This window comes from Haliotis asinina, chromosome 15 (genome assembly GCF_037392515.1).
Source record: "Haliotis asinina isolate JCU_RB_2024 chromosome 15, JCU_Hal_asi_v2, whole genome shotgun sequence".
NCBI classification, from domain to species: domain Eukaryota; kingdom Metazoa; phylum Mollusca; class Gastropoda; order Lepetellida; family Haliotidae; genus Haliotis; species Haliotis asinina.
The window spans coordinates 44,110,371-44,128,572 of NC_090294.1; the positions used below are offsets into that span (position 1 = coordinate 44,110,371).

General features: G+C 37.4%; 1 protein-coding gene across 2 annotated transcripts in view; it reads right to left on the minus strand.

Moving 5' to 3' along the window:
• The window catches only part of LOC137265586 (phosphatidylinositide phosphatase SAC2-like), a 345,091-nt gene that overhangs the window by 308,041 nt on the left and 18,848 nt on the right, over positions 1 to 18,202 (minus strand). For both annotated transcript variants that reach the window (XM_067801010.1, XM_067801009.1), the window contains exon 2: positions 12,611 to 12,691. In XM_067801010.1, the coding sequence (XP_067657111.1) occupies positions 12,611 to 12,691 (81 nt within the window). The remainder of the gene's footprint in view (positions 1 to 12,610; positions 12,692 to 18,202) is intronic.

Sequence of the window (18,202 nt, forward strand, 5' to 3'; positions counted from 1 at the left end):
CTATATCTACAACTCCCTAGCCACAGTGTCCGACTATATTTCACAATGACTGACTGAAGTTGTTATATGTGATGTGTCACATTCGTTCGCTGTTTATAAATTTTACATTTGTTAAGAACTTCAATGCCAATTATAAGAACTTTAAGTCTTAAACATGTGTTTAATTTTTTTTTCTGTGGGTCATTTGGTTAGCTAGACATCAGAAACTTACAGGACCCGATGTCCTGTTACATCCTGTTACTTTGAAACACTATTTGAAAACACTTAAACCATGAATGACACTCTGCTCAGTGACCATATACGGATCTGATCTGACTGATGTACAAAATCTGACTCAACACTACTTATAGGGCAAATGCAGAGAGAATAACTTTGATAGCAAAAAATCTCACAAATAAAGAATCAAAAAAAAAGAGAAATCTCCACTTTTTATAACTGCTGTAATGAAAGAGATATGCATTAAACACCATGATGAGGGAAGTTCAGTTTCCTGGCCATCCTCCATTACCAAGATGTCTGTCTGGGCAATTTAACATAGTCCTTGCTGAAGCCATTCATGTTATACACCACATCACTATCCATGTGATACACCTATAAAGATACATCACATCACTATCCATGTGATACACCTATAAAAGATACATCACATCACTATCCAAGTGATACACCTATAAAAGATACATCACATCACTATCCATGTTACACACCTATAAAGATACATCACATCACTATCCATGGAATACTCCTATAAAAGATACATCACATCACTATCCATGTGATACACCTATAAAGATACATATCATCACTATCCATGTGATACACCTATAAAAGATACATATCATCACTTATCCATGTGATGCTCCTATAAAAGATACATATCATCACTATCCATGTGATGCTCCTATATAAGATACATCAGTGTCTATTCTAGGACGTGCGATTGCACGATTCGCGCTAATAATGATGAAATCGGGCCTCATAAAAACAAAAGAGCGCAAACTATCGCTCATAGTAATTTCCTCCCTAACTACCTTTCAAAACAATATACGGAAAAAGCTTTATATTGACTTTTTAAATCGGAGTCGGCCACATAGTCAAGTTCGAGTGACAACATGTAAACATAACAGAGTAACCTCCCCAGGTTAAAACCACTGTCAGCACTGGGGAAACGAAATTCAATTCATATCAGTATGAAAAAAAATAACATATTTCGATGAAGTTATGATTGATTAATTAATTAAGTGACAACGTTGGACTATGAACTCTAAGCAGAGTTCATAGCACTTGCAAAACACAGCTTTGTCGATCTTTTTTAGAACATCAGTTCATTTTAGCTTCATTTTCGAAATCAGACAAAATTATCACTTGAAGTTGCAGACAACAAATGAATACAAAATTCTTATTTACAACGGTTTGTGGTAATTTGGTGTGAATAATGCCATGCAAAAGAATGAAAATAACTGACTTTTTTGCACAAAATACCACTGAGAAAGCAACAGTGTCCACCATGTCTCCCCAGACCGATACGTCTGTTAAGGAGATGTGTGAATCGAAAGGCGAGCGAAACCCAGAGACTGACCCCATTTCCCTCCAACTCTAAAAAAATCCAATTCGAGTGTTTTTCAGAAAAAAATGGTTGCAAGAATGCCAAGGCTCTCTCAAAATGAGCTTGGTGCTATGATATGTGACTATTGTAGCCAATAGTTTCAAATGAGCAATAGTTTCACCGGTGGTGGCTGCAATAACTTTTGTACATCCACACTATTTTGAAAGACAGTAATACAGGTATTCCCCCTGTACATTTTCCAAATCCCCCTTCCTTTTTTCGTAAGGAGGCGAGAAATCACCCTTAGATTTTCAGCTCTAGAATAGACACTGATACATCATATCACTATCCATGTGATACACCAATGAAATATACATCACTATCCATGTAATACACCGTAAAAGATACATCACATCACTATCCATGGGATACTCCTATAAAAGATACATCACATCACTATCCATGTAATACACCGTAAAAGATACATCACATCACTATCCATGTGATACTCCTATAAAAGATACATCACATAATACACCTATAAAAGATACATCACATCACTATCCATGGGATACTCCTATAAAAGATACATCACATCACTATCCATGGGATACTCCTATAAAAGATACATCACATCACTATCCATGGGATACACCAATGAAAGATACATCACTATCCATGTAATACACCTTAAAAAATACATCACATCACTATCCATGTGATACTCCTATAAAAGATACATCACATCACTATCCATGTGATACTCCTATATAAGATACATCACATCACTATCCATGGGATACTCCTATGAAAGATACATCACATCACTATCCAAGTGATACACCTATAAAAGATACATCACATCACTATCCATGTGATACAACTATAAAAGATATATCACATCACTATCCATGTGATACCGTCAGTTCCAAATGTATTCCCATGCTTCAAATACTCAATAACACCCGGAAATTGGCCAACACATGAAGTTTACCTCCTAATTGATCCATCTCAATATAATTCTAATTCAGAAGCCATAATTATCAGAACATCATTTAAATATTTCTGCATCTTTCTGAAGTATTTGGAGAATTTAAAGTTTCCACACAAAAATATCGTCTTTGAAGTATGGATCACATCCGTTTTTCATTAACACATTTTCTAGGTGTGCCTGACCCAGTGGCGATCTGATGAAAGTTAATCATATCCTTCCATTCACAAAAGCTGAGCTCCCTGATTGGAATGTGGCAACACCGTTCATGCCAGCCACGTCTCACGAGGGTAATATTGGTTCAACCAATCTGCTTGTGTGTCTTCCATCGTTTTGCTAATTCTCCACACATCAGGAAGTGTCTGGTACCTACAGCACCTTCATAATAGAGCACATTTCTCTATTGATCGGCTCTGATGACAACACTCACAAGTCAAAATCATTCCTACTGTGGTTCCCATTCAAGTTTCTTGCATCCTCTCCTGGTATCTTCTCTATCTCTGACACTGAATTTGTTGGTGTTGTTACTGGTGCTGTACAAAGTGCCATTAAACCCAAACCTTCTCATTGAATTCAATATCACAATGGAATGGAAATGTAATACACTAGATAACCCAATCTGTCTCTCGGTCCCTGAGCCACTCTATTACCCGTCCACCAAGTCCTCTCAGACATGCGAAAACGTGTGAAGATCACAGTTAGAACTGATCTTCAAAAATCCATGTTTGACATAAGAGGTGACTAACAGGATCCGGTGATCAGGCTCACTCCCTCAGTTGACACGTGTCATCATACCCCAACTGCATAGATCGATGTTCATGCTATTGATCACTTGGTTGTCTGGTCCAAACTCAATTATTTACCAACCACCACCGTATAGCTGTAACATTGTGGGTGTGACGTAAAACTAAATTCACTCACTCTCTCAATGGGGACTCCTTTCAATTTAGACAGAATTATTTGTTTTTAGAAAATTATATTTTCTGAATCTCCACCTTAGCCAGTAAGTAACAAACAATGGGCATTTTCAGGAGGATGTTGCCCTTTTACTAAAAGCAACTTGAGTTAAGATCATTTTTAGTGTTTTCCAGTACACAGGCTTTCCGAGCCTGATGAAGAATTAAAAATATTCTCAGAAATATCGTGTTCTTCATAATACAGAAGTTGACTTCATCAGTTTGGATTGTTTTGCATGTTTACTGCTACACTCATCACACATCCATGAATATAACGGATCCCTATGAATACCTCCATGAATATAACAGATCTCCATGAATATAACAGATCTCCATGAATATAACAGATCTCCATGAATATAACAGATCCTTACAATATAACAAATCTCCATGAATATAACCGATCTCCTTTAATATAACGGATCCCTATGAATATAACGGATGTCCATGAATATAACAGATCTCCATGAATATAACAGATCCCTATGAATACCCAATCCAAGCAAAATATAAAAGGTGATAATCTGTGGATGTCAACTTTTTTATCACGAGGAAAACAACATTTTGGACAATACTCTTACTCCTTCATCAACTGATCATGATGTATTCTAATTCCTTCAACACTTTATGATAGTGTATTCTTACAATTTGCTGTTACTCCTTACACAAAGTTTGGAAAAACAATTGTATGGATTGAGTTTTAACCCCTGAGCGATATGTGCTTAATAAACCCTTGCATTAACCTAGTCTGAATACACTCTTGTTTTATCTCAGTCTGAAATAAACTCCTGTATCCACTTATTCTGCAGAAAGTCTTGCATTCCCTTGAATAGACTGAGTTTCCATAACATCTTGATTAACTGACACTTTTTCCTAGCAATAACTTGGGTGAAAACAATATCAAGCTAGGAACTGATGTCACCTATGAGTCCTCAGTGTTTTCAAAGGCCATAATGTCTACCACATCCTTGAAACAAAAAACAACATCCACTGGCATAAACAATATATTTCTAACAAGATTTCACCCAGATTCAGACAGACCTTAAATAACATCATGAGCTGAGATCTTGACATTCAAAACTGAAAGATTTTTACCCAAGATAACAAAATCTGATTGAGATTGATATATTCCTTAAACTCCTTACTTCAATGCCAGACCAAAGAATAGCACTGGGAGGTCTATTGACTAAATACACTCGTTTTTGGAACTTGGCTATATACAGTTCTTAGGAAATATCCACAAGGGAAATTTCAAAGGCTCTCACTGCACAAACTTGATTCAATGCTGGTAAAGATCTGAAGTGAGGCGAGCATAGTTTAATTACATACCGCACAAGTAAATATAGAAAGTGTGAGTTTGTGGCACAAGCAAACACAATGGACATCCAAGTCTGAAAAGGATGCTTTTATGTGAATAATAAAATATCATATCACTACAGGTCATACTACACCAAATCAGATTTGTAGTTTTTGATAATCAGGCTAAAAAAATCAACGTTCATAACATGCAACCTGCTCTACCTCTGAATGACAAAGATGCTCAATTCCCAGTGCAGTTGGGTGATAGAGCAGTGTTTGCTAATCATGCCCTGGTTGATTATACACATACGTGTGAAGTTCATGTCTGTTTTCCCTTACTGTGATTTTGCAGGAGTATTGCTTACAGCAGCAAGCCTACACTCACTCACTCACTCACTCACTCACTCACTCACTCACTCACTCACTCACTCACTCACTCACTCACTCACTCACTCACTCACTCACTCAGTGAGGGTGGTCAGTGATAGGACAGCCTAGTGGTTAAAGTATTTATTTATCAGGTTTGATTCCCAAAATGGGTACAATGTATCAAACCCTTATTTCAGGCATCCTGATGTTATGTTGCTGAGATATTGGCAAAAGTAGCATAAAACTTTGTTGACTCATTCACTTACAATGAAATTGTGAGCAGTTGGGTAGTCTACATTTCTTTGTCACAACAAAAACCCTGGTTTGATTGACGTGATGTTGCTGGTGTAATGTATACAGTGTGGTGATGTTCCTTACACCATGCATGAGCAGGAGGACACAACAAACGAGTTGCTATCAACATTCAAATACAGCTTAGTAAGGCGATTGCTAAAAGTCTCATAAAACCTTACTGACTGACTCACTTGCTTTGAAAATTGAGGGCAGTTGGTTAGACTCGTGGTTAAAGGTTTCCTTCGTCATGACAAAACCCAGGTTTGATTCATGGGTACAAAGTGTAAAGGCCATTTCTCACTCACTCACTCACTCACTCACTCACTCACTCACTGACACACTCGCTCACAGTGAAAGGACTGAGGCCATAAATCATGACAAAGATGAGAAAAATAGTCATGCAATGATATAAGAAGCGTAACATCCATCACAGACAATTTTACTTACAATAGCAGATGTTAAAAAATATTTAAAAGCCATTTTTTGAACCCCTGAATACCATGCATGAAATAAGAAAGTGTAGTGGATACAAAACAGAAGAAATACACACAAGATGAGTGAGAAGAAAAGTGGACAGGTTAGATAAGAGGTTGATGCAAGATGGATGCTTCTAAGTGTTCCATGCCTTAATCAATAGAAAGGATAGCCGTTGTAAACAGTTTAAATGATTGATCTTCAACAAAAATGATTTTTTCAGTTTTATAAACATAAGTACTTCTTATATTTTATTTATGAAAACTTCAAGTCTGCTTCTGCACATTACTTCTACATATTATTTTTTTGTAGTGACTTATAATACTGACGATGATTTCATATTAAACTATGTATCACGATACAGTGAGTGAGTGAGTGAGTATAGTTTTACACAACTTTTAGCAATATTCCAGTAATATCACGACAGCTGGGAACACCAGAAATGGGCTTCACACATTGTACTCATGGGAAAATGAGATCTTGTCTTTAGCATGACAAGCGGGCACTTTAACCACTCTACTGCCTTTATCACAATACAGACAGGATTGTCTCTATAACCCACACAAAACACATAACTGCTGATGTAGAATTCAAATTGTTTGAAATGGTGTTTATGTTGGCTGCTGCTATTGTCAATGATCATTATAAAAATGGACCAATAAAGTTTGCGAAGACAATCTGTCTTAAGTTTCAGAGCTAACAGACTTATGTCAGCTAAAAACTTAACTGTAAAAAGAAAACTGTCAAAATTCAAAGCACAAAGACCTTGTCACATATGATTGATCAGAATTACCCTCAACACTCCTCAAAGACAACCTTCAGTCACTTCAAACAATGTAAAACTTCCAATATTGTATAAAAAAATAGGCAGATGAAAAGATGCAAAAAATCAGACCCAACAATGTCCAAAGACGTGTAGCCTAATCCCATCATCATTCAAAGGTCAGCCCACACAAATAAGAAGAACAAACACTGCCAAGTGGCAACAAAGAAAGGTCAAACAAGAGTTAGCATCCCAAACACACATAGGCCTTTCAGCAAGTCTGAAATATCATGGAAAAGTGTTCACTTTGGACTTACATCGCCAACAATGACTGACTATTACTCAATTTATTCTCCAAAGTGCATGGCGCTTTGATGACTGCATGCCACGGCAATCTGTGGTCTCCTGGCAGGAACCTAGGAATACGTCCACCATCAGATCAATAAGTTTTTATTGCTCTTTTGGGAAGAGACAGCAGCTTGAAGCTTTGGGCCATGAAAGGGCTGGCAATCCATTCACCAGGTAGAAAAACTGATTGGATCTCTTCACAGAACTAAATGAAAGATTACAAGTGTTTTGAGATCATATCTGGGTTGTGTCCGATGAGCAAGCCACAAACCGTCACCACTCTCACCGATTCTGTAATTGTCCTATCATGGCCATATCGGATAATCTCCTCTATGCATTGTTGGGGCTTGCTACGGATCCAGTAATAATGCTATTATCATGGTTTGCTGAGGTACTCAATTTGTATAGTGTTTGAGGACAATAGTAGACAGCTGACTTTTACTGAGCTTAAACATCATGGATTAGGCGTTATATAATACTTTAACATCACATGCTGCAGTTACGGTACACCACTCTGGAATGAAACGTCATACCATAACACATCACATCTCAGGACAAAACATACAGCAGTATTAATAGATCCATGGTATTTTGCCTTCCATTTGGTATACTGTAATGCAATCTAAAAATCTGATGTTTTTAGTTTTCGTACTGTTAATTTATTTAGCATTTTAAACCTTTTCTAAAATGTCTAGAAATTGAATCATTTTGTCAAAGTGATTTTTTTGCCATACAGCTGCTATTGTCAGAGAAGTTCTCATAGCAAAAAGAAACAGACCAAACCAAAGGCCTGTACCACAATACGTACCATACTGTGATAAAAGCTTACCGTTTCCCCTCCTAATCACGACATTATAATACAACATCATACTGACAAATCTCATCATACTGGAACTTAAATGCAGTAATATCCCATCACACTGTTGCTATCTCAAACTTTGTTTACAATTGTAGATATATCCTTATGTAAAATATACTGATGAGAATCAATACTCTGTAAATGACACTATCAGGCAAACGACTACAATAACAAGTCTGCAGCTTATGTATTATTCAGTATATTAGTAAAACAAATAACAAAATATATTCTTTGATATGTTTGGGCCATACTGGCCATGTTAATGAATGGGGAAAGAGGCCAATGGCCACACTACTGTTAAATAAAGTACTGTTAAATATAAGTATTGACTATTATCTTGCCTGATTTTGATGTATTCCATTTTGCATTATCCCATTTAAATGATTAACATCTACATTCAGGTAAAACAACAAAATCATGACTTTCAAGTTTAGTGACTGCGAATAACCAACTGAATTCATGAAGTGATATGGTACAATTCACCACATACGTAAGTCAATATATCTATCTAACCATTGATCCATCCAGAAACCATCCCCCTACCCACAAACCTGACATCCATCAATCTATCCATCCTCAAATGCATCATCCATCCATTTATACATACAACCCACCCATCTATCATCTATCCATCCACCTGCCCACAAATCCATCCATTTACCTACCTGTCCACAAGCTCATTCACCCATCATCCATCTGCCCACAAGTCCATCTATCTACCCACACACCCATCATCCAATTACCACCCATCATCTCCCACAAGCCCATCTATCCACCCACAAACCCATCATCCAATTACCACCCATAATCTGCCCACAAACCCATCCATCCACCCACACACCCATCATCCAATTACCACCCATAATCTGCCCACAAACCCATCCATCCACCCACAAACCCATCCATCCACCCACCCACAAACCCATACATCCATCCAGGTACATGCACGTACACACTGGAATAGCATGGCTGATTAAAACAATGCACAAGATGACGCCAAGCAAAGTAACAATGTCTGTGTTAACCACGAAAGCAAACTGACGAGCTTGCTTAAACGTCAACATGTTAATAAATCTGTCATATTAATGTGACATAAGGGATTTGAAAGATCAGCTCCTGATGAATAATCTTGTGTCAGGTCTTATATTCCTTCTGTCTAAATTTTCTTATTGACTTTCCAAACACTAAATAAAAGATTCTACATGAATGTGTGCCTCAAACTGAAGCCAAGAATCTGGCTTTTGTGTGAGATCGTAAGCTTGTTTTGGGATTGGAGAAAGTCCAAATTTGAGGAACTGTACATTTACACTTCATCTGAGGTTTCCAGCTGCTTTTAGCAATGTTCTAACCATAACAAACCAGAATCACAAACTGCATATACGTTTTCTTTTGGTTTCAGTTATATGTCATATAGAAACACTGGAAGCTTCTTCATATGACAACCATGCAAGAGGCACCCAAAAACAATTTCAACTGGACTTGCAGGGTACAAACATATAACACCAAATAACAATCTCTAACTTATCCTCAAAACTTGCAAGAAAATCTCATGATCGATTTCTAGCACGTCTCGCACAAATATTCCACAAATAATGCCACACATATTTTGCGTATTGCAGTCCCTGGATTATTCAAGACTACTTTCCATACAAATTCTACATGCTAGGAGACGTTCTCATAAGCAGTGTGTATCAGCCCCTCCATAACAAAGAGAATCAGCTCACATCTTCCTGTGGGAGCTGTGAATAATCTTTCCTGTAAAAGATAAGAAATGAATGAATCCAAGTGCTGTAAGAAACACACAATAAAAAACTATGCACATCTTCTTGGGCCATGGAGGAAACTAAAACCTGGTTTCAGGACACTGAATAATATGGTGTCTGGCAGTGAGGGACCAGAATGGCTTCATTACTGAGCCGGGACCAATCTCATCCCTTGGTATGTTACGAGGGCAAGCAGATCTGACGAAAACAGTCTCATCCCAGACACATAATGTGTCTTGGGTTGTTACAACAAGAATGACACAAACAGTTTCATCCCAGACACATCGTGTGTCCTTGGTTGTTACAACAAGATTGTCAAGAACAGCCTCATTCAGGACACATCATGTGTACAAAGACGTTACAAGCAGATCAGACTAGAAAAGTTTCATTCCAGATGCATGATGTGTCCTGGTATGTTTCAACCAGAATGGCAAGAAAGTCTCATCCAGGACACATCATGTGTCCTAAGTTGTTACAAGCAAATCTGACAAGAACAGTCTCAACAAGGACACGTAATGTGCCCTGGGTTGTCAGAAGGAAATGTTAATCTTCTATACACATCGTAGACACATAATGTGCCCTGGTTTGGTCAGAAAGAAAAGCAGATCTGACAAGGTCAGGCCCATAAGCCCAACATCTCAATGAGGATGTAATACATTGGAAAGTCCACAGACGCATCACTCACATTCACTTCACATAGACCAACAGATCAAAATACAGAAATCAAGAAGGGTGTAGATAAGAAACAGAGGCTGCAAAGTCACACATTTATCTGATCCATTTATTCCAGAAGAACAGCACTACACTCGATAAAGTTCACTTCCTTGTAAGGTACAATTCCTCAAATTTGGACTTTCTCCAAGCCCAAATCAAGCTTACGATCTCACACAAAAGCCAGAAGAACTGTCCTTGATTGCTGTGTTGTAGCAGCTCCTTCAGTCACCAGTGTTAAGGAGAAAATAAAAAATAGCGTTTGGGTCAGGGGTGATGGTTGTCGGGCAAAAAAATGGGACTTCATCATCAATCAGTGTTAACAATCAGTTTGGTCAGATCCATCGTCAAACACAATCAGCACCTAATATCTTGGTGAAAACATAAAGATGCATTCGAACTGGCCGAACTACATGTCACCCAGAAAGAACTCACATAGCGAATTGGGTCCAATACCGCTCAATAGTTCAGTTTTATCAACACACGTGTTAGTACAAGGTGGGGAAACCTTTAATGATTCATGTTGCAAAAATCAGTACTTTTATAAATGAAAGTAAGGTTTCACTTCCTTTCCACAACAAATGCCAGGAACCATAAAAAATGGGTTTCAAATTTAATACCCACGTTGGTTATAAATGCCACGCCTTACAAGCAAAAAGTCACAAGGATACCTGACCTGACACAAACAAGATCCAGACAAAACTAGGGTATGTAACTCTGCAGAGCAAATTGCTGCCCAAAAAACACATGAGTCGAAAAGACTTGAGGCAGAAGATTTATAACAGAACAATATTCACTCAATCAATGTTGAATGATATTGAAGACATTCCTGCATATATCAAATTACTGCAGAGGAGATTTTAAAGAAGTTCCTGCAAGTTGAAGACATTGTTGCCATGGAAGTTTGAAGACAATCCTGCTCAGGCATTTTGATGACAAATTGCAGATGGATTTTCAGTTGTGATAATTTGAACTAAAATAGAAACTGTGTTCAAATAATGTCACCAGTTTATTGAAAATCAGCAGAATGGCCATAGATCACTGATATGTTTAAGTTCTAATTTACTCACCAGCTGGTCTTAAAAGACTATAGAATTACCTGGATCGAATATCTCATGATCAACCCCAGTAATAGATGATAGGTGTGTGTGCGTGTGTGTGTGTGTGCATGTCACACTACAGGATATTCTTCAAAACCAATGCTGAAATGGTCAATGTGTTATTTCCAGACTTGCTGAGAAACCAATATTTGGACCAAACCACTATGACTAACATATTAAAGCATTTTCTCATCACATTGAATATCTCCACTTGAGTATTATGTGTGAAACTTATTTCTATTGCATCTCCCACCCTCAAGCAATTCCTGGAATACAGCTAAAAGTGGCAAAAAAGACAACTCACTCACTGTCCAACCCTTAAAAGCAAAAAGGTTGTTGTAGACTAATTCCTGTAGTATGACAGTACTAAATTTCAAATTTCTTTACTGAACATTAAGAAAACAATTTGTTTATGTCTGTTTGAAACACAACGTCCAAATAATCACAAATAGATCGGATTAACTGCATATGGAACACCACACCATTCAATTCAGCCCATCATGTCTTTCTCAATAGGAGACATCTTTCATGAAGGTAATATCACCAAAATACATGACCAAATAAATGATTTATCTTATGAAACTATTCATAAACACAGCCCTGATCCGTAAATACCAACTATTGATTGACCAGCACCACTGTACACCTTGTCTTCAGACTCACAGATTTTAGACTGGTCTCTCAAGTTTCACAGGATTCAAAACTCGACTAAAACATTTTGCAAATCTCTAATAACATCCGCAATCCAAAATTCCAAAATCATATTAGGACATTAACTAGCTCAATATTGTCTGTTGTTTTCTTATTTTGTGAAGTAAGATGTAACATACATCGATCATTCCTTGTATCTTGACTCTTGAGTATGTCATTATTGGCAGATGGATGACTCTTCAGACACAACATACTGAGTCCCATGTCGACAGTTCCATGTTTTATCCCCAAGTCCCAGACTACCAGACAACAGGAAAGGAAACAAGTACCATCATTAAACAACTTTTGGTAATGAAACTACCAGAGATAAAACCAGTGATTTTCTGCTCTATCTACTTAATCACAAAGCTGGAGCTGAAAACATGACATGACATGACACAAAATGTACACGAATCAGTTCCAGTATGGTACGATGTCTGCAGTTACCTGGATGTATCTTGAGCTTGCCGATGACGCCATATATACGTCCAATACAGATTGGGTTCCACGCAGAACAAAGGTCATGACCTGCAAAACGAATTATTTTTAATGATGAATAGTATCTAATCTGGGAAATGTTTATCCAAAAGAAAGAATGGCAATGACTATGTCTGGGCAACACAATTTAGTTTTAAAATAAGTATAATCATTTCATGAGCTGACCTTTCCCACTGATAAATTTACTTGTTTTAAAAAATGTAAGTATAGATTTAAACATCATGAATTGATCAAGGCTCTCAACCCATTCTTAAAGTGTCAGGCTTTCTCCTGTCAGCTGACTGAGACAAGAAGTTAGAAGTTCATATAGTGACAAACCGAGTGTCCGATATATAACAATTTCCACACCACCAGTGAGAGCATGAGTGAGTGAGCTTGGTTTATACCACCTTTAGCAATTAAACATCACGTAAGGGGACAGAAGAAATGGGCTTCACACATTGTGCCTATGTGGTGAATCGAACCTGGGACTTTGGTGTGATGAGTAAACACCTTAACCGCAAGGCTACCCCACCCTAAATCAAAGAAAAGATGACCCAAATCAAGCCATCATAACATACTTACATGAGACTTTTTAGCGATGGTTTAGCTTATTATAGTCAATCCTGGAGGCTTTTCACACTTTATTTATTACAAGGAAGATCTCAAATTACAAAGTTTTGGGTTTTTTCATTTTTGGTAATTGGTTATTATATCATTGTTATTGGGGTTTGTCATGACTTAAGATTTGGTTTGCGTTCTTATAATGCCGACAATGTTATAATACCAGAAATAATCCTGGATGTATGACTGTATGTCATAACTGTGTGTTATAGCTCTATATCATCACTCATGTGATTTCATTTGACAATACTGAACTGAACACTGTGGTAAAATACCCTGAATGTAGAAATAAAACATTCTTAGAAAAATCCCAATTTTCAAGAAAACATTTTTTTCACATGCGATGAGCATGCAGTTGAATGTCATTGATAAATCTCTTTTCCAGCAACCTAAGTGTAGGGCTTAGTGGCAAGCTGACCTACAAACCCAACGCTAGCAATAATAAGTAATTAAGACTGTACAATGCAGTGCTCAGCTCTAACACTGGTCGATCAACAGCTTGATAACAACACACAAAGTCAGCTGTGGGTTTAATGAAACAAGACCGTATCATATTCCAGTCCTGAATTTGTGTTTTCATATAAATATCCCAGTAGTGAAATGGAGACAATTTGAGTCTGAAACAGATTATTAATTTCTGTTTTATTTTCACAAAAAAAACCCATGATAATGGTTATTTGTGTATTTTAAACAGCAGATTGTCAAAACGTGAAAATGCAAAATCCATTTCTAGGAAGCTTTTCTTCCAGTTAGTGGGGTTTACTGGTGGGGTAGCCTAGTGGTTAAAACATTGGCTCAACACGATGAAGGCCCTGGTTCAATTCCAACATATGTACAATGTGTAAAGCCCATTTCTGGTATCCCTCACCATGATTTTGCTAAAGTATTGCTAAAAGTGGAATAAAACCACACTCACTCACTCACTCACTCACTCACTCACTCACTTATTCCAGTTAGAGATAACAGCTGCAATATATCCTGTGTGTAAAGTAATTCAACTGAAAAGCACATCAAGATGAAAGTTTGGCACAAAAAGAAGATTGAAATTCATGTTTTATGCTATTCTACAACCAAGGTCAGACACGAAGCCTCTAATGTGGTATTAGTTGGTCTACAAAATGTTAGGCTGAGAATTTTATATTCAAATTCAAATACTGCTTGGTAACCCACACATGAGTTTGAGTTGGGCTTTACGACACATGAAGGTAAGCTACAGAAGTCCTATCTTTGGAGGCCAGGGCCCCACATACTCCATGGAAACTAAGTGAGGTCCCCTGCAACATATGCTCGTCATAAGAGGTGGCAAAGAATATAGCGTTCAGAATCAGTGGGTGGGTGGATGAGTGAGTGAGTGAGTGAGTGAGTGAGTTAGTTTGGTTTTATTCCGTTTTGAAGAATATTCCAGCTATATCAAGGGTCATCAGAAATGAGCTTCACACATTGTACCCATGAGGGAAATCAAACCATGGTCTTCCACATGGCGGGCCAATGCTGTAACGACTACACTATCACACGCTACCAGATTCCTGTGTACTTGTGTGTAATCACCCCATAACATTATTGCTCTTAATATCAATCACTGGTTTATCTGATCCAAACTAGATTATTTCTGGGTGATGTGATAACCAAAAAAAAAATATTATTAGTCATCTCCATGAATTCTTGTTCAAGCAAGTATTGGAATCATGTGTAGATTCTGTATTGAAGACATCACTGTTTAATAGTTTTACAAAGTTATTACACTTTATGTAATAAAATTGTGTGATGCCGTACGTATGACATCAAAGTGATTTACAGGTGTGACGTCTTAGTGCTAATACCTCTGTCAAAATAGTTTCAGACCTTGTTTGACATACGGAAAACTAAAAGTCATCACACTCCTTGAATTCCTAGGAAAGAATAACTTGGCTCGATATTATTTTGCTAATGTTGGGTGTGTAATAAACAAAATACTAACACTGTCCTGTGTAATACCATATTTATGCAGCTTGTGAATGGCATCAGTATCAAATTTCACTTGTTATCATGGTTATATACCAAACCATTCACTGTTTCATAAATATGGTATTCCATTGGACACTGTTTAGTATTCTATATTTATTACTCGCCCGGTGAAGATACTGCAGTGTAATATTTTTACGGCAATATTGCACTAGTGCAATACCACTTGACATATGACGTCAAAATGGTTCAAAGTTGTGATGTCACAATGCTAATGCCGATGTCGCAATTTTACTAGCCCTTGCTTGACTCGCGGAAAGCTGAGAGTGATCACACTGTAGGGAATTTCGCAGCAGTTTCTGTCAATTTATGTTGGCAAGTAATAAACAGAATACTGAACTCGCTTCCATGAAATATCATTTATGTTAAACTCGTTAAAGATTTAGTATCAAACGAGCGATCGCTCCTTTGATACCAAATCATTAACTCGTTTAACAAAAATGGTATTACACGGAAGGTCGTTTAGTATTCTACATTTATGTAACACTGACATAGGCAGTCAATCATACTGATGAGGTGATATAATAAAGGTATCCCTTGTGCGATGAATCCAGCTTGTTACAAATGAGATATGCTACTTGGGGTGTCCAAACACCACATATTACAAAACACAACCACAAGGAAGTCTTCATCATATTACATGCCAGGGAGGGTTGGTTAGTTTTAGTCTGAAGTATGTAAATAATCTACTCGGATACGATACAATCCACTGATCACCATCATGAGCATCGATCTATGCAATTGGGATACAATGACATTTCTCTTGCCTCACTTTCAATGTACCCTGCTTACAAGTGAATAACACTTTCAATGTACCCTGCTTACAAGTGAATAACACTTTCAATGTACCCTGCTTACAAGGGAATAACACTTTCAATGTACCCTGCTTACAAGGGAATAACACTTTCAATGTACCCTGCTTACAAGGGAATAACACTTTCAATGTACCCTGCTTACAAGGGAATAACACTTTCAATGTACCCTGCTTACAAGGGAATAACATTTTCAATGTACCCTGCTTACAAGTGAATAACATGGTGGGACTGCCGAACTCATGTGATACTTTGTGGTAGTGATTTTTAATCTCGTATAACACTGAATCACATATGATGTACGGAAATTACAAATGCTTTGCAAATGCAAATCAATGAAAGGGAGATAACTCTTCTGTTTTAATCTAATCTGCAAAATCTAGCAAAATCTACCAATTGCTACAAAAAGACTTGTACCCATGTTTCAAACAATTCAAAATTAACATTGAACTTCTTGTTCACTGGTAACATAAACAAACATCAAGGGTACATCAACTCATGTCCCTCTCATGACCAGTGAACAAGTTATAGTGTCACCTAAGTCAGTGAGCCTGTCCACCCGATCCCATTAGTCGCCTCTTACGATAAGCATGGGTTGCTGAAGACCAATTGTAACTCTGATCTTCAGGGGTAATGACACAGAGAGATTGCCATATAAATGCAATGACAAAAAAACATACGCAGATTCAGTAGTTTGTTTTGTTTTGGCAGTTGGTTAACGCCAACTCAGCAATATTCCAATATGGTGGTAATGTATGGCAATCTGTATCAAAGCACAGGAATAAATAGAACAAAACAAGAGTCTCTAATATAAATATGTCAAGACCATCCAGACATGATTACAAGACCAGCTCAATGTATTATTTATTGCATTACAGATTCCAATCAGGACTCAGCTACATAAGTTAGCTGAAGAATATGAATGTACTGTATTTTCAGTATAGAGGTATCATAGGTAAATTCAACATCTGTAACTTTCATGAAGAACTAATGACCATATATCACTTCTATGGAAACACCATCATCAGTTAAAACATGGCAGCTCTTGAATAAAGGATTGTTAAATGTCACCTTAAAATATGATTCCACTTGAAACATTTGAAAAAGTGACTACAAAATTGTCTCTGTCTTACAAAGACAAACAGACGGTCCATGAGAGTATGAGATGTAGATACCACAAACACTATTACTCACACTTCCAGGCACGCTGGATTTTTTTGTCACAAATCAAAAACTAATGTCTCAAAAAAGTGCTGAAGCAAATAGAAGAATGCAAATTTTTTTTATTTTTCAAGACACCACTTATATGATAACAGAAAAATATTTAAAGGCCTTAAACTGTGTTTTCCATTGCCCATTCATCAGAAGTAAAAAAGTAAACTGTAAACTGTAAATTAAGAGAAAATACAAGAAACATTCAAATATATATATCAAAAGAAGAAACACATAGCAAAGATTGTTGTCAATGGTTTATGTGAAAATATGAGCATCACATGACATGCAGATGAAATACAGTTACTGCACTGGTTACAGAAGGTCAAGGTGAGATGAAATGAGTAACAATTATGACCACCATCAGAGTCAATCACACCATCTACTCATGGAATGATACAGATTCCGGATGACAGGCCTGGGAATGTTCTGGTACCCATCTCACAACACCAAAAACAAAATGTGCAAAAGTCTGTGGAAGTGGATGATGTCGATGCACAAATCTATCCAGTTAGTCACACAAGACTGATTGGGTTAAGATCTGGTCATCGTGAAGGTTATGGAAGATAGCTTCATCAAATCTTTCGACTCCCTGAAGGCTGTTTGCAGAGGAATGTTCATGACGTTGTCCACACGTCTGGACATCTCAGTAGAAACCATGACTCTTCATTAAAAATGCCACTTCTCCATTTCTGCATATGTCATGGCCAATGGCTGACATGCCATTGCCATTGTAATTGTAGCTGGAGACGTAGTCGTGTGAGGATGACTCTTCATGCTGGTCGTCTGGGACCAATACCGGCATCATGTCTCCACAGTTCAGGCAATGAGGTTGCCAAAAGGAATCTGTCAGTGTCACGTGAGTGCTGTAAATGAATGACTCTGTTTTGAGCAGGCACGGTGATGTGTCGTC